This window comes from Lycium barbarum, chromosome 11 (assembly GCF_019175385.1).
Source record: "Lycium barbarum isolate Lr01 chromosome 11, ASM1917538v2, whole genome shotgun sequence".
NCBI lineage: Eukaryota > Viridiplantae > Streptophyta > Magnoliopsida > Solanales > Solanaceae > Lycium > Lycium barbarum.
Genome location: NC_083347.1, coordinates 64,200,036 through 64,218,724, shown reverse-complemented (window position 1 = coordinate 64,218,724; position 18,689 = coordinate 64,200,036). Strand labels below are relative to the sequence as shown.

General features: G+C 38.4%; 1 protein-coding gene across 1 annotated transcript; it reads right to left on the bottom strand.

Moving 5' to 3' along the window:
- Window positions 1-7,006: 7,006 nt before the first annotated feature.
- Window positions 7,007-10,595, bottom strand: LOC132619859 (uncharacterized). Its single transcript, XM_060334626.1, has 5 exons — window positions 10,545-10,595; window positions 10,057-10,422; window positions 9,317-9,886; window positions 8,053-9,274; window positions 7,007-7,953 (listed from the first exon to the last, which is right to left on the bottom strand). The coding sequence occupies exons 1-5, from the start codon at window positions 10,593-10,595 to the stop codon at window positions 7,007-7,009; spliced, it is 3,156 nt and encodes a 1,051-aa protein (XP_060190609.1).
- Between the last annotated feature and the right edge of the window lie 8,094 nt (window positions 10,596-18,689).

Genomic DNA, 18,689 nt, shown 5'->3' with positions numbered 1-18,689 from the left:
CAAAAGGTATTTTCTTGCCCCGAAAATTATACCACGTTGAAGAGCGTCTTGAGCTTAGTAGGAATACAAGAAAATTAAGATTTTTGGACCAAAGTTGGAAGGCTTCCAATTTTTTTTTTCCTTAGCCGTGAGCCCTCCTTGGCTCTCTCTCTCTCTCAAGTTTTTTTTTTTTTGAGTTTCTTGAATCTTCCAAAATAAAGATGACTAATGGCTCATCTTATTTATTTGATTTTAATTTTTTTTCATGGGCTTGGGCCCCTTTTAATGACCATGGCCGGCCACCCCATGAAAATTGGGCCTCATTTTTTTTTTTTTTTTTTTTGGGCCAACCCGGTTGGTCCCGAGTTGGGCCTAGCCCACTGACCTTTCGACCTTAAAACGTCCATATCTCCTTGTACCGACGACACCTGGGAACCCACGACCTATGGTAGGAAAGCTAATTCAATTATCTACAACTTCTATTTCTTGTTATTTTTCCAAATGCCAAACTTATAATACCGTCTTTGCCCCTCAAAGTCAGGTCACCCAAAAACGTTTTCTTAAAAATATTCGTTTGGAGGGCTTCCACTTTGATTTGGCCCAAGGGTCCTTCATGAGTTGTGTTTAACTTTACATATGTGATTCATATATCTTGTCACATGTTCCGAAAAAAAATCTTGACGTGTGGGCCCCACCTCAGATCCGACGTTCAAAAATACGGGATATAACACATACACAAGTAGAACAAGTACTAAATGTACACTAGTTGAGGAAAATAAGAAAACAGAATGCTAATAATTGGGAAATAACTAAAATTTCGGAGCCGGGTGGTTGATAACTTGAAAACACGGTCTTGAAGCCCTAATTGATCCAAGGTATCAATTTGAAATAACGAATTTTTTTTTGCTCCTTACCTAAGAAACAAGGACAAAAACAACCAACCAAGGATCAAGGAAAATTTAAGAAAATGAAGTGAAGGAATTGAATCAAATGTTTGTTTCGTTGTTGGAATTTATGGTTGGACTGGGTATATTATACGGTCCGTATTTGATTGATGGACCGTATGTGTTAACCGTAAATCAGGAACAAAAAGTAAGATTTTGGTCTTAAAATTTACAGTTGGAACTTACTTCAATTATACGGTCTATATCTAGCAACCGTAAATAAAGAAGAGAAACTTAGATTTTGGACCTTGAATTTACGATTGGAACTTACTTCAATTATACGGCCTATATAAAATTTATGATATGAATCTAGCAACCGTAAATCACAAACAGTATCTAACTTTTTGGGGCTTCAATGGACGGTTAGGATTTACAATCCGTAAATCCTTTTACGGTCCGTAAAGTTGCACCGTATATTTGCTTCATTGGCGAATTTTTGCACGTGGGTCCTTCAATATTGGGTTGGATTTTCTGAATTTTATGAACTTCTTGGGCCCACACAACCTTAGGTTTGCTCTTTTGGGACTTGAAAACAACTTTTCCTAAACTTAGGTGCAAACTTTTGGATCACACTTTCCTTTTGGATCTTCTTCTTCACTTGAATATATGAACCTAACTAAAGAACAAATGAACATTCAAATTTCTAGCTATCTTCAAATAAGCTCATTTTACTCCCAAATTAAGATTTAGGCTCCCTTAACCTAAAACAAAGCCCAATGGTTATCAACTACCAATTTCGTCACAAATCAAAACCCACCAAGTTGTTCTTCAATTGTTTCTTAAAAGCTTCAACCCCACAATGGTAGATCCTTCAATAATGACTCAAGAGACACGAACTTAGGATTTAGACTCTACTAGTACTACGAAACAAGATTCTAAGGTCAAATCAACAAAACAAATACAAAATTGTTGTGGGTTTTTTGGTGGAAATTTTCAGATTTTTTTTTTGTTTTTTGTAGAATCAAATCCCAAGAATAGATTTGTTTAAACAAACCTAATTTAGGCTCTAATATCAATTGTTATAATATTGAAATGGAAAAGACGAGAAACTAACAAAGGAAATAAAAGATAAATAGATTGACAAAAGAGAAAACACAAATTGGCAACCAAAGTTCTATAATAACTAAGACCGACAAAATGTATAATCAAAAGCACCAATCTCTAAGGAAGACCTCAAGCGATTTGACTCTCAAGAAACCAACCCTCTCAACAATAACACACTCCAATGGCTTACACAAACTCTCACACTCAAAAGTGTTTGTAATTTCAATAGTCATAAAAATTTACTCTTCCAAATGAAAACTATACTACTTATACTAGATAGAAAAACAAGACTACTAGGCTATTACAATTCTACCCTTAATGAAGTAAGGCCCTTGTTTGGCTAGTCTCCTTTTTGTTGAAATCTCCAATTCAAGGAATGACCTCCTTTGCATGCATAGCCTCTTCTTCACATAAATGGTCCTCTTGATGCCCTTCCTTCCCCCACATAATCATCATCAACACTTGAGGTTGGGGCCCACTGTGAGGTTCAAAAGTTTACTCAAGTACATGTCTCTTATGAAGATCCCTTGTATGTTTTGGAGATCATGGTCTTGACTTCTTGTATATGGCTTTGATGCAACTTGGGTTGTATCACTTTTCATATTTTCTTCTATTTGGAATTTAACTATGTAACAATCCCCTCCGAGATCTATTACAACTCGTTCGGTAGGAGTTCTTAGCTAAAATCAATGGTGTACGCAGGATTTTTTGTTAGCAGTGTCGACATTTAAAGAAGTGAAATATAAATAACTTATTATAGTGACGTCATATTTAAAAAAAAAATACAAATTCAAGCTGAATTATAAATTAAATTATAAAATCTACCAAAAGAAAACGATAAATGTTTTCAAGAAATTCCAACTTGAAAGAAAAAAATGAAAAAAATATTAAAAGAACTTACGTTTGAAAGATCAACACACAACACCAACAATTGCTTTTAGAGTTGCAGGCTCCAGCTCTGTTTAGATATTACTCCCTCCGGTTAAAAAAGAGTGTTCACTTATCAAATCAAGAAAGAATTAACCTTATTTTTTAAGATTTGCCCTTATTAAGTGTTAAGTGACCAAATCCTATACCTATTTAATTAGGGGTAATTTAGCAAAATCATTTATTTTTGCATTGGAATTAGTAATTTCTTAAAGTGCAAATGGCTAAATGGACACTTTTTTTTAATAGGAGGGAGTACTGGTTAGGTAAAGCGCTGAAGTTAATAGATAAATATCATATTGGCAATAAGTGATGTTTGCTCAGTTGGATAAGTTCAGATCTTTTGAGCAAGGTGTCAAGAGTTCAAATCTTGTGGCTTCTTTGTTTTTGAATTTGGAATTAGAAAAGAAAAAGACTAAAAAAACGTTTAAAATATGCTAATATCTGTGGCTTTTTTGTTTTTGGATTTGGAATTAGAAAATAATAAGCCTATATGCTACTCAACGGGATCGAACACACGACCTCAAGGGAACTGTTCAGGAGCCCCACCAGTGAGCCACCAACACTCTAGTGCTAAGCAATGGCATCTCTTTTATATTTACCTAAATACTTTTGTCTGAATAGTATTATACATATATAATTAAAAAAAAATCCGATCAAGCAGTGTCGGGTGACACCCCTCGGATACACGTGGGTGCGCCTTGGCTAAAATAGTCATGGTATTAGATGTGGTATTATTTTATACCATGTTTGGTTGACATTTTGGGGCATGTATTACTAATACATGGTTATTTAATACACCAAAGGGTTTATTATTTTATCCCACCATCACCATGGGATAACTTATCCATTGATAAAAAGCTAAAATGACAAAACTAGCCTTGTTTTGTTCTAAGAAACCTATAAAATGCCAAGCATCCAAGGATATAATTGTAACAAATTATTTCTTAAATTTTAAAAATAAATAAACATTCACATGGTATCTTTTGTGTCAAATTTTAGTGCAATGAACCAACCACCCAACAAAAATAATCATCGTATTACTAATTCATGTATTACTATTCCATACATTACTAATCCCTACGTTATTAATCCATGTATAACTTGTCTTTCAACCTAACGACCCCTTAGTGGCAAAAGCTCTGATGGTTTCCAGAGTTCTTGAATCTTAGATTTGAGATATTGATGAACCATATGCTTACCAAGAAGTTTGATGGTCAATGAGTATTTCTAGGCGTATGCAACCTTTCCTCTTCTTCTCTGGAAAGATCGATCTTTTTTATACCAGTACACGTCTTTTCCACTGTGCAATGACCTGTTTGGTCGTTATTGCTTTTTTGATGCTCTTGGTCCTTTCCTGAGCTTAATTAGCTCACATTTGACCCGAGGGGACCATTGACACGCTTCCCGAGGTCTTTGGATAAGATTTGGGTGATTGTGTGGGAACTTAGACTTAAAGTGAAAAAGGGTTGACTTAAAGTTGACTTTTGGATAAATGAATCTTTATCAAAAATTCATCGATTCCGATAGGTCCGGATGGTCGTTCAGAACCTGTGTGTATATTCGGTTCGATTTCCAATGCACTCGGGTGCATTTGGAGACTTGGGTTGGAAAGTTAGCTTTGAGGTATCGGGGGTTCACTTGGTCAACGAGACCTCCGATGAGAATTTCGAGGCCACGAGTGCGTTCGTAGCCCACTTTTATGTATATCCGCATATTTGGTTTGTGTCCGGGAGGTTCTGGGATGGTTCCGGGTGTCGATTTGAAGTTTAGAAGACACTAGAAAATTTTGGTGTCTTGTGAGCACTATAGAGGTAGGATGACTGCTTTAGCTGTAGCGCTTTAGCGGTGGGGTGACCGCTATAACGGTGGTTTGACCGCTATAGTGGCTGACGGACCAGATTTTTTATTTAAAAGCCCTAAGTCTCTCATTCATTACTCACTCCGAAAAGAGAGATTTTGGGAGCATTTCAAGGCATTTCTTAGGGGAGGATCATTGTGGTAAGTCCTTCCATCTTCATTACCATTCCATATTCCTTTAATCATTATAGGAAATCCATAAAACATGCTCGTTTTCTTAAGGGTGATGGATTGAAAGAGGGTTTTGTGGGTTCTTCATTCTGGGCTACTAAATCTTGATTTATTGATTAGGTTAGTTACATTAAGCATGGAATTGATGATTAGAATCTATTATTGCATGATTCCTTCCTAATTAGTGGCTAAATTATGGGATTTTTTTTAAGCAAAGCCACCAGAAAGGTGGAAATTTATTGATAAAGAAAATATGTACATATCAATCCAAAAGTGATTGATCAAATAAATAAAACAGCAACAGAAAGAAAAATGAACAAGTGGAAAAATGGAACTACAGATTTTGGTTTTAAAACAGACTAAACAGCTATTAATCCAAGGGCCTTGACTTGATAACATCTATCACACCTTAGAGTCTCACAGGTGGCATGTTTCAAATCAGTTGAATCATTCTTCGGGTCACTTAAATGTAGCTGTGATCTTCTATTCAAACCAGAATCTGTATGGAACAAACACCACTCTCAACTTTGTACCATTGTCAAAGATCATGAATCCTAGATTGGACATGTGTAGCAACCATATCAAGGAGTGGCATCTTAATATGTTTTCTGTATCTGTCCATGCTAGTTCATACAACATTTGAATATGATTTACCTACTTATCTTGCTTCTTAGCCTAGTGATCTTTCAAAATCTGTACTTTTCCTTTCAATGTTCAAGATGTCCATAGCATAATCCTTTGCATGAAATCAGGTCTGTATGGTATATGAACCATATTTAGTACAATCTGCTACTTATATGTTGAGCATCACACCATTTATACTAAGGAATGAGCATGCCAAGCACACTGATACCACCCTAATACAAATGCTGCAAATACTCACAAACAGTTGGCAAACTGTACTCAGTAACAGTTGCAGTTCTGATGTCAATCTGGTGCTTTGTCTTGAAGGGTTCTTATTCTCAAGTTTGGAATTCCTCTCTTCTCCATATTCAGAATCCTCTTAGCTTGACTGGGTAATTCCTGAAAGTTATGAAAGTGAACTGAACCTGCAAAAACAAAAATCAAGTTAGCTAAAAAGTCTGCAAGCCCATTTCCTTCTCTATGTATGTGCTCCACAGATACTATTTGACCATCCATCCTCCTCCTCATATCATCCACCAACATTGAGATGCTCCAAGGGACCTTCCATTCAGCATTTAAAATCATCTTCATGGTCATGGAATCAGTCTCTATGATCATTGGAAAAAGCTACATTTCTACACAGTGCCTCAGTCCCATTCTGATAGCTTTAGCCTCAGCCACAATATTTGTTCCATCTGTCAAAATTTTAGAAGCTGCATACACCAAATCTCCCTCTTCATTTCTTATACAAAATGCAGCAGAACTTGGACCTGGATTTCCTTTAGCTGCCCCATCAGTATTACACTTGTAAACACCAGATGCAGGTCTCTTCCATGTAATAATTTTGCATATAACAATAGGCTTATATCCTTCAAAGAACTGAACAATCTGATACCATATAGATGGAATATTCAGCCCAGGAAACTGAACTTTACATAACATATGAATGTTCATATTTATGTCATATAGCACTCTATTCAGATTCATAATACCACCATGAAGCCTATTGTTTCTCCACTTCCATATTTGCCACATAATAATAGCAGGCACTGCTTTGTATATTTTCTTCATTTTGAAATGGCATTTTACTTCCCACCAACTTCTTATAGCATGTTTGACCTGAATACAATTCATGCTCAATCCAGCCCCCATATTGAAGTATCTCCATACCTTTGTAGCCAAATCCCCACACAGAAATAGATGGTTTATAGTCTCCATCTGAGCATTATGACAGCAACAACACTTTGAAACTAATGGAATGCCAATACTTGCCACCACTTCATCAATTGAGACTTTAAACTTCCACAATCTCCACATGAAGAATGAAATTTTAAAAGGCACACCTTTGATCTACATATTCTGAAATGGCACTGTTACATTAGCTTTTTGTCTCAGCAACTGCCATGCACTACTTACTGTAAACTTGCCTGTGCTTGTCATCATCCACCAAGTCTATCCTATTCATTTGATGCATGTTTAATGTCAATTTCCTGTAATATATGTTGCACAATATCTTCAGGAAACAACTGCATGAGTTTGTTGACATTCCATCCTCCATCTGTCATAAGTTCAGAAACATCTTCTGCATGCTCATTGATTTGCCAGGACTGGGGAACCACATAACTAAGAGCACCTAGCTTAGTCCAATTGTCAAACCAAATGTTTGAACTTCCAATATTTGGCTCCCACCATATTTCCTGTTCTATACTTTCCCTTGCTTCCAACATAATCTTCCAGACTTGTGACCCTCCCTTCCATTGAACCACCTGAGGAATTTGTTTTTTGCAGTATTTATTCCACACGAAATTAGCCCAGAGAGAACTAGTGGTTCTAAACTTCCACCATAGTTTAGCACATAAAGCTTTGGATATGTCATGGATAGACCTGAAACCCAAACCTCTTTCATGTTTGGGAATACACATGTTAAGCCAAGCTGCCCAATGTCTGCATCTACCTTCCTCCTTAGTATTCCAAAAGAACCTGGCAAAGATCCTGTGTAACTCCTTTGTAACACATTTAGGAGGCCTTATAGCAGATAAAACATGAATTGGAATACTTTGAAGGACACTTGTAATCAACACTGCTTTTCCTCTATAAGATAATAACTTGCCTTTCCAAGTTTGTAAACTGTCTTTGACTTTCTTCAATAATTCAGTATAATCCACTTTTCTTTTTCTGGCATGAGTGATTGGTACTCCAAGATATGTAAAAGGAAATTGTCCTCTCACAAATCCTATAACTGTTGCAACCTGCTGACTTAACTCATGTGATACTTTGCTGAACATATAAAATGAACTTTTGCTCTTGTTTATCAGCTGTCCAGATACTTTCTCATATTCCTGTAGAGTATTCATGATCATCTGTAAAGATTGGTTATCTACTGAAGAAAAAATGATTGTATCATCTGCATATGCCAGGTGATTCAAATCAGCACTCCACTTTGGCATCCCATATCCAACAAAACCAGGCTGATCAAACAAAGAATTTAGTGCCCTTGAAAGACCTTCTGCAGCAATAATGAAAAGAGCAGGAGACAGTGGATCCCTTTGCTTGACACCCCTTGTAGAATGGAAGAAACCATGTGCCTGGCCATTTAGGAGAACAGAATACCAATTATTTGCCAACAACCTCCATATAAGGTCAATGAAAAATGAAGAAAATCCCATCTTTCCCATCACTTTACATAGGTACAACCATGAGACCCTATCATATGCTTTTGCCATATCTAACTTGATCACAACATTTGCTGTTTTTCCTCTCTTCCTTATATCAGTTACAATTTCTTGTGTCAACAACACATTCTCCATTATATTCCTGCCCTTAACAAAACCAGATTGATTTGGAGAGATCACCTTTGTAAGTAGTTTGTCTAGTCTGTCATGAACTACTCTTGATATGACCTTATTGATAAAGTTGCTAAGACTTATAGGTCTCATATCAGAAAATGCCTCAACAACATTCTTCTTTGGTAGCAAAACCAGATTAGTGTGAGTGATGGACTTGGGAAGAGTCTGTCCTTCAAAGAAAGCTTTAACAACACAATATACATCATCCTTTACCACCTCCCAACACTTCTGATAATATATACCAGAAAATCCATCAGGGCCACAGGCACTGTCCCCATTTAATTCAAATACAGCCTTCTTTACTTCCTCCATAGTAGGTTGTTCAGCAAGTAGTTTATTATCCTCCCCACTGATCAGCTCTTGAATATGATTAAAAATTGTAGAATCTTCACTAACCCCTTCATAAGTAAATTGCTTATGGAAGAAGTTGACAGCTTGAGCAGCAACACTCTGAACATCCTCAATCCAATTACCAGCATCATCTTTAATCCTCTTAATCTGGATTCTTTTTATTCTTCCTTTTACCAGACTATGTAAGTATCTTGTATTCTTATCACCTTCAGAAAAACAATACATCCTGGCTTTTTGCCTCCAGAATTCCTCCTCATAGTGAAGATACAGCTTAAGTTCTGCTTGTGCCCTTTGCATGACCATTCTATTTTCTTCTGATGGATTTTCCTCAAACAACTGCTCTTTAATCTTAACTATTTCCTCTCTGATAACAAGTTGTTTAAAAATGTCCCCAAAAGTATTCTTACTCCATATACTTAAAGCAGTTTTCAGTTTCTTCATTTTGAGCTTAAATGACAGAAATACATCATCAGTTAAGGCTGTTTCCCATTGCTGCTTAACAAAATCAAGAAAAGTATCCTGTTCCACCTAAAATTTGAGAAATATGAATGGTTTGATAAACTTTTCCACTTGATCTCCACATGATACAAGTAATGGTGCATGATCAGAACCAGTCCTTGACAAATGTTCCACTTCTAAGTGTCCAAACCAATTCTGAAATGTATCATTATGTACAATCCTGTCCAATCTCTTAAAGATGCAGTCATTAGCAACCCTACCATTCCACCAGGTGAAAGGAATCCCTTTGAAAGGCATCTCATGCAACTCACAGGAATTCAGACAAAAGGCAAAGTCTTCATATTCTTGTGGCAAAACTGGTAGACCTCCTATTTTCTCTTCTTCATTCAATATAACATTGAAATCTCCACCAACCAGCCAAGGAGCTGTCATATTACTAGCCAAGAGGTATAAAATGTCCCACAACTGCATTCTCTCCACTTCTGAACATTTAGCATACACTATTGTAACCACCATTTCTTTATTGAAGTCTTGAAACTGCAGCTTTACAGTAATATACTGCTCAGTATCCAATAGAACCTCAACATCAACATTGTCTTGCACAAAGAACCAGATTTTTCCATTACAGTTGGAATTAGCATAAGGCATTCGAAGTTTCCTTCTATAATTCTGAATTTGCCTCTGATGTTGAAAAGGTTCCATCAGAGCTACCAAAAAGAACTTGTGATGCTTGTTTAACATTTGAACTCTATTAAATTCTTGTTTGGACTTTACTGATCTTATGTTCCAAAATAAAGTTTTAATAATCATTTAACAGACTTCTTAAGGTTACTCCTTGTTGAATACCTCACAGTTTGAGGAACCTCTGAATTTTGCTTTCTTCCTTTCTTTGGACCTTTGCTTTGTGATTTTGGAGATAATCCTGCCTCTACACACACCTGCTGTAGTTTCATATCAATAGCATCACCCTCAGCATCATGTTCCTCCTGTAACTTGTGAGAGATTACATCATGTAAAGCTTTGTTAGGTGATACCCTTACAGCAACATTCAGAGGCTGCATATCTCTAATATCATGAATAATGGCCAAGGCTAAATTCCTTTGTTCAGCATCAGCAACTCTCTGAGGATAATAGCCAACCAACTGCAAGTTACAGTTAGAGCTATGTACCTCCTCATCAGAAATATCCTTCAGAATTAATGCTTGAGTAGACTCCTCCTAATCCATGGAAACATTCATATCTTGCATCTTTTCAACAAAACCATCAGTCAAAGACAGATCACCTGCTTGAGTGCATTCAGACATCTGATTTTCCAAAGAGATTTCATATGCCTCATTACCATAGTGAATCCTGCTACTATCAATTCTTTGCTGATCATCTGTATCTGCATCCCTACTACCACACTATTTTCAACTCCTAGTTGCTGATCATCTTCATCATCTCTTTTCTACACCATTTCAGCCTTTTGATCATCTGCAGATACTTCAGTATTCTCATGTTCCTGACAGTTATAAGACTTCTTTGAACCATAAACCTCTTCAGCCTCCAGAGAGTCTGCTTTACCATCCAACTGTGGCCTATTAATCTCTTTATGAACAGTATCATCATTAGCTACTACATTGTGATTATCATCTTCACTATTGTGCGCCTTAGCAGTTTCATTCTCATAGACTTCACCCTCCTCCAAAGACTTGGTTCCATTTGTAGCATCCAGAACCAAGTTTGCAGCATCCACGTCAGCATAAACCTTACTATGCTCCTCCTTGTCATCTATACAATCAGCTACAACCCCTTGTTCTATAGAGGTATCTTCTTCAGTGACATGCTCATCTTGACTATTACTGAGCCTACTAATATTAACATCCTCTACTCCTTGATTCAATACCTCAAATTTGTTTGATACCTTAACTTCTTTGTTTCCATCATTCCTCCCAGTTGGATTCACTTTGTTCTTGTACTGCCCTTTGTTTCCAGGATAAGTTACCACAGTACCACTGGATAATACCTTTGGTAAATATTGTTGCACTTGTTTTTTCCACCCCCTATTTCTTCTATATCTTCCTTGTTGGATTTGCCCTTGATTACTTGTTCCAGGCTCATCTACTACAACTGCAGCTTTTCCTTTATTCTGAGACCCTACCCCATTATCTATCACCTTATTTTCCAACAGTTCTGGATGTAGCACCCAACATTCATCATTAGAATGACTTTGTAAATAGCACTTTGTGCAATACTTTGTTAAGTAGTCGTTTTGAATATTAACTTTAATCGACCTGATATCCTTTGTAACATCATCTTCAATCTCCATCCAAACAGACTTAGGCAAATCTGCAAGCAAATCAACCTGCACTTTCACTCTTGCACAATTTGGCCTGGTCTTATTGATAGTAGCAGTATCTAGCTGGATTGGCTTACCCACAGCAGAAGCCAATGTAAACAAGGATTCCTTGACCAAAAAGGTAGGAAGAAGGTTTGGAAACGAAATCCAAGCCAGAGCAATTGAAGTTTCCTTTTCCACACTGAATTTAGAATTATATATTAATGGCCTCATTTGGTACGAATGGCCATCTTTTGCCTTCAACCAAAAGAAGCTTTTTGATGATAGATTAATAAAATCTTCCCTCATATCACATCTTATCAAGACATGCCTATCTCTCAAAAAACCTACACGAACGTTACCCTTTACTCCACACTAATGAGGTATGATAGATCGCAACTCTTCTAGTTCAGGCCATCAATACGAAAACTTACCAACAATGGCATATTGTAGGTTTTCAATCCTTTCCATTCGTAATACTTCAGCCGAGGACCATCTTACAACATGTTTACCATCTATAATCTCCACCATCTTCATAGGAATGGATTCACACGTGTGCATGGGATCTTTACCAGTATCTTGCATTAAGGTTTGGCGATAATTCTGTATTGTGGACGCAGGGATTACTCTTTGTAATTGCTGAGCATTTCTGGACGATGAGAGAGGAGGTAGGAGGGAGAGGGGAGGGAAATCTTGAGGAGAGAGAGCCTGACCAACCACCAGATGCGGCGGCTGGCCAGTGGCTGGAGTGGCCATAGTACTGTTAGGGTTTCAAGCTAGGGTTTGCATGGTAGGAGAGAGAAGAGAGCGTTAATTCATGCCCTAGAATCAGCTAAATTATTGGATTGGAAGTTAAGGTTTATACCCAAATTGGAGGTGTTTGCCTAAAATCCAAATTTAAGTGATTTGTTAGTTCTCCTTGCTACAATTGATGCAAATTGATCACCTAGAACATTAATTTCATGTTGAGACCTATAGCTTCCTTATTCCATCTTCCCGGTTCATTGTTATACCTCGAAATGTTTTGTGTTGTTTGCGTCGTAAGTAAACTATCGCATGCTCAGGAGGTCATGGAACCCTTATAAGATTAAGTAATACTCTTAACAAGTGCTAAGCAAGTGTCTGAAGATTTCAGGATCAAGCGAATCGAAGAAATTAAGTTTGTTAAAATTTTGGAAAAACTTGGCAGAATTTTGGACAAGAAATTTTGGGTCAACTTGATAGGGGTGTATCTCCTAGAATATGAGGAGTTATGGAAGGCATAACCTATGTAAACTAAAGTTCAGTGACTCTAATTTTCAATGCAACTGGCATATTGCAATTTGGAGATGTACGGTGGGAGATACGGGCCATCGTAAATCGACGAAACCGTTGTTGTACATCGACGGTTCCGCCGAAGTGAGGCGGTGGTCAAGCTATATATTGATCTGTTGCGTGTTAAACCTCATTTTCTCCATAACAACCAACCCCAAGCTTCCTAATACACTCCACAACCCTCTCCTAATCCCTTCCCATCATCTAAGTAAGGTGTTAGCCCGTAAAACTCGAGACTAGTCAGGATATCGTTGTAGCTTGTGATTCTATGGAGTTGCTGGTCTTGTGGCTTTAAAGTGAAGTGTGGTAGTTGAGATTCTAGACTTACTAAGGCATGTGTTATATCCCGTATTTTTGAACGTTAGATTAATTGCTGAGGTGGGACCCACACATCGAATTTTTTTTTGGGACATTTGAAAATTCATATGAATCACATATGAGAAGTTAAACACAACTCAAGAAGGACCCTTGGGCCAAATCAAAGTGGAAGTCCTCCAAACGAATATTTTAAGAAAACGTTTTCGGGTGATCTGACTTCAAGGGGCAAAAACGGTATTATAAGTTTGGAATTTGGAAAAGTACCAATAAATAGAAGTTGTAGATAATTGAATTAGCTTTCCAACCATAGGTCGTGGGTCCCCAGGTGACGTCGGTACAAGGAGATATGGACGTTTTAAGGTCGAAAGGTCAGTGGGCTAGGCCCAACTCGGGACCAAACCGAGTTGGCCCAAAAAAATAAAAAAAAATAAGTGGGCTAAGGTTTGGGCCTTGTTTGGCCGTCCATTTGGTGTGGGCTTAAGCCCACATCAAGGTTAATGAGTAAATAAAGAGATGACCAAGTCATCTTTTTCATCAAACTCTCTAGAATTTTCAAGAAAGTAAGAACAAGAAAAGAAGGAGAAAAACTTGAAGGCCATTTCGGCCAAGATCAAAAACCAACAAGAAAATTGATAAAAATTCTTCAAAAATCATTTTCTACCAAGTAAAGGGTGATTAACAAGGTGGAGTTGTTGTTGGAGCAAGAAAAATTCAAATTCATACAAGTTGTCAAGTTGTAGTCAAGTGAGAAGTTGAAGAAGAAAGGTGAGTTTTGATCTTGTTTTATGTGTTATATATGGTTTATATGTGTTGTAGTATGCTAAAATGGATGAAATTCATGAAGGAGAGAAATATAGTACATGGCTGTGTGTATGTATATATGTGTTGGAGTCATGCTTCAATTATTTTAATTAGTGTTTGGTTGTTATTGTTGTGAATGATATGTGGAAAATGGAAGTTGAATGAATTTTGAGAAGTTGTAGTGTGTATGTTGGTGTTGGCCGTGTGGTTATGGTGAAAAAATGGAAGAGAATGAGTCCATTTTATTTAGTATTTTGTTTGTTGTTATGTTGTGGACTCTATGTTGCTAATGAATGTCTAGGAACCTTAGTGAAGTTGAAGTAGGTGGAGGTTTGTTTTAGAAGTTGTGTAAATTGAATGTAATGTTCTTGCATGCATGGAAGGTAATGTGGTTAGTATGATGTTGTTGGAATATAGATTATGAGGTTGTTATTGTTTTCATTAAAGTTAGAAAGTTTTTGGAAGAAGTAGTAAGTTCATTGAATATGGAAGTTGTTAGTATTGTTGTTGTTGGAATTGTGGTTGATATTTTGGCCGGGTTTGAATTCCCGGGATTGTTGTTGATTGAAATTAGCCAAGTTGAACTTGGTGGGATGGAGTATTTATAGGGGAAGTGCTGCCGAAATTTCGGTAGCCAAATGTTTCCTTAAGATTCTAACTCCAAGTACCCTAATAAGAGTTTTGGTAAACATGACCAATTTGCAGATTTTGACGAGATTGTGACGTGAATTTGGAATAGCAAAAGGAGCGGAAAGAGGTATGTAAGGCTTCACTCTTCTTTCTATGGCATGTCTTAGATGTAATAAGTCGGGTACGAGCCTCGGGGACAACCCTAGCCCCCGGAATCCGCACCTAAAGTTTTCCACTTTTTGTTCAATAGAATTGAACTAGAAAGTGTGCAAATGATGGAAAGACCTCTTAAACCCTTAGAACTTGCACGAGTGGGACCCGATTACCCTAGAACCCTCACAAGTAATGACATGACACGTAATATATGTAAATAACATACGCCACCCCATCCGGCCCGAGGTGGGCCCGCTACTCTCGGATTTTTCCTTACAGTGTTGCTTGACTTATTAGAAGTGAATCCAAAGGGAACTTTTGATCCCGAGTTCGTTACCAAATGATAAGTACTATGACTCCTCCAACGAGGACCCTTCCATGACGAGAATGATAACAATGACATTACATAAGAGGATATGCCTATGATACGCACTACCGGAACGACTCTATGACCAAGATAACTAAGCTAAGTATCTTATGTAAATATGAAAATGATAAATTAATTTTTGAATCTTATTTATATTCCCTAGCTATGCCTTTATTTTCTAAAGATTTCAAAGTCTATGAACTGTCATCTATGATGCCCACAATTTCATTCTACGTTTACTTTAATACTATTCTCCATTGACCATCTCACCTCAAAATATTCGTCCCTACGAGGTGAGACAAGAGCGATCACGAGTATTCCATAATGTAATCGGAGGTCACCGGCCTTACGCCGCTCCGATGGCTATATGATTTTTCCTTGGGCTCCCTTGTGTGCTTATAGGATATATACATATAGAAAACATGTCTATGTATATAAGACATGTATATATATATATATATAAAACATGTATATGTATATAAGATATGTATAAGTATAGAAAAGATATATATGTATATAAGATAAGTAAATGTATATAAGACATGTATATGTAAGCAAGCTATGTATATGAACCTGGGTTGGGGGGAATGGGAAGGGAAACATGTTTCATTGCTACCTGATCAGCTGGCTTATCATCCCGGACGCGGGGTGCCCGGACGCGGGATATATGGGTGAGCCGGTGTATATCGGCGCTATGTGGGTGAGCCGGCATTGTTCGGCGCTATGATATGACCTACCATGTCATGACCAGACATGCTATGATAAGATATGCTATGGTAAGCTATACTATGACATGATATGCTATGATCTGCTACGACAGGACATGATATGACAAGCTATGCTATGCTATGATACGCTATGATATGCTATGCTATGGTAAGACATGCTATGACACGCTATGCTATGACACGACATGCTATAACATGCCATGCTACGATATGAGGTACTATGTTATGATATACTATAGCCTGACACTCTATGACACGATATACTATGACGTGATATACTACGACAAGACAAGACAAGATAAGATATAATACGATATGATACGAGATGATAATATATGACATGAGATATGTTCTATCTTCTATATTCTATGACTCCATGACATTATTAATTATACATTATGTTACTGCTAGTGTTATCTTTCATGCCTTACATACTCGGTACACTATTCGTACTGACGTCCCTTCTTGTGGACGCTGCGTTTCATGCCGCGCAGGTCAGCAGATAGGCGGATTTGATCCTTAGGAGCCTTACCAGCAGTGTTGACAGCGCTCCAGTTGTTCCGGAGCCTCACTCCTGCGGTACTATTTTGTGTATGTATATTCGGGCACGGCAGCACCCGGCCCTTTCTATGTATAAGTGTACTACGTCTAGAGGCTCGTAGACAGTTATGTACAGTCAGTTAAGTACAGTTAGATATATGGTGTTTTGGCATGCTAATGTTGATGTATAAGTGATAACGAAGTTTATTAGTCTATGTTCAGAATGACGCCGCTAATGTTAATGTTAAAAAAAAAAATGGCTCTGTTTACATGGCTTGCTAAGAGATAAAGGTAAAACGATAGACAAGGGGTGCTCGGTACAAGTATCGGGTACTCGTCACGGCCCCTAGACGGGTCGTGACAGAAGTGGTATCAGAGCAGTTCGGTCCTAGGAGTTTGTCTACGAGCCGTGTCCAGTAGAGTCTTGTTTATGGGTGTGTAGCGCGCCACACTTATAAACAGGAGGCTACAGGGCATTTAGGAAATATGACCATCTTTGTGTCCTAAGATCGTGCGATAGAGCTATGCTATTAGGTATCTATGTTCCCTTCCTAATCCTATGCTATGGTTTCAGTACTGTCGATGAAGAGATCAGCTTCAGATGATGGGGGCACCAATAAGGCCCCTAGAGTATCTCCAGAGCCGAGTAGGGGGAGCCTCTGCTATTCGATTGAGTCAGATCCGTCAGAGGACCCAGCCACAACTTCTCCAGATTTTCTGACCCCCAGAGCGGAGGATCCCGTGGAGGACAGCTATGATGCGGACCCGTCGGAGGATCCAGCGACAATTCCTCCAGAGATTCTGACCCCTAGAGTAGGGGATTCCACAGACAGTGGCTATGATACAGATCCCTCAGAGGATTCGACGATGACTCCCCCAGAGCTTCTTACCTCCAGGGAGGAGGATAGTCATGGCACAGATCCGTCAGAGCACTCTTCTGGGACGACGGACGAGGAGGCTTCCGGGGGTACGCCAGTTACCCCCGTGATGGAGGACCGTGTCAGTCCGGCCACCTCGGAGAGTGCTACGGATTTCTCCTGTCCCTTGTTCCGGCCATCAGAGAACCAGGAATCACCGCTATTCTCTTCGGACTCGGACGCGAGACATGATGAGGGTCGGGCGAGCGATGAGCAGACAGACGAGAATGAAGAATATACTTCGCATGGTAACTCCCCGGGCCAGGCTCGAGATTGATCGGCTACAGGTATATGAGATTTTCTTTAAAACTTTCTATGTATACGTAATCTCTGCAGGAATACTGATTAATAACGGCAGGTAGAAATTCAAAAAGGGGTCAAAGGTTTAGCGGCTATAAGTAATGGCGACTGAGATGTCCCCGCCACCAGTGTGAGTTTAGAAACCCCGGTAAAAGATAGTTATATGTATGGATAGGAGTAAATAGCGAAGATTTAAGCAGAGGCAATATGGTAGTTGTATGGTTAGGAAAGTGAAGATAGGAGCGGGACACGCCGTGAGGACGTTTTGGGAGTTGTTAGAACCCCGACTTACTTTAAATAATGTGACAAAGGCCGTACGGGACAGTCGGAAAAATTACACCAGCGTTCGCGTATTAAAATGCACCAGAGTTTCAAGGTTAACCGTGCTCAGGTGGGAGCAATTTCATGATGGGTGACCCCCTGGGAAATATGCTGAAATTTTCACAAATGTGGGAACAAGAGACGAATGTGAAGCTAGGTAGTCCAATGTAAATTAGAGTGTGTGGAGTGGTTACAAACCCTATAAAAGTCATGTAGGCTGAGACGGACAAGACTAACGGAAGAGGAGAAAGCGTGACAGAAAGGGGACTTATTAACGTGGGGCCAACGTTCGGAGCTTACTCAATGGACTTACGACATAAAAGCGACCTAAGCGACATGTGAGATGTCTACGAAGGAGACCTCCCCGAAGTATTATGATACACTATGAGGTCAGTTTAACATTCGAGGACGAATGTTCTAAAGGGGGGGAGAATGTTATATCCCGTATTTTTGAACGTTAGATTATTTGCTGAGGTGGGACCCACACATCGAGATTTTTTTGGGACATCTGAAAATTCATATGAATCACATATGAGAAGTTAAACACAACTCAAGAAGGACCCTTGGGCCAAATCAAAGTGGAAGTCCTCCAAACGAATATTTTAAGAAAACGTTTTCGGGTGATCTGACTTCAAGGGGCAAAAACGGTATTATAAGTTTGGAATTTTGTTACATCCCGTATTTTTGAACGTCGAATTATTTGTAAGCTGAGGTGGGGCCCACACGTCAAGATTTTTTTTTTTAGGACATGTGACAAATTATATGAATCACATATGTG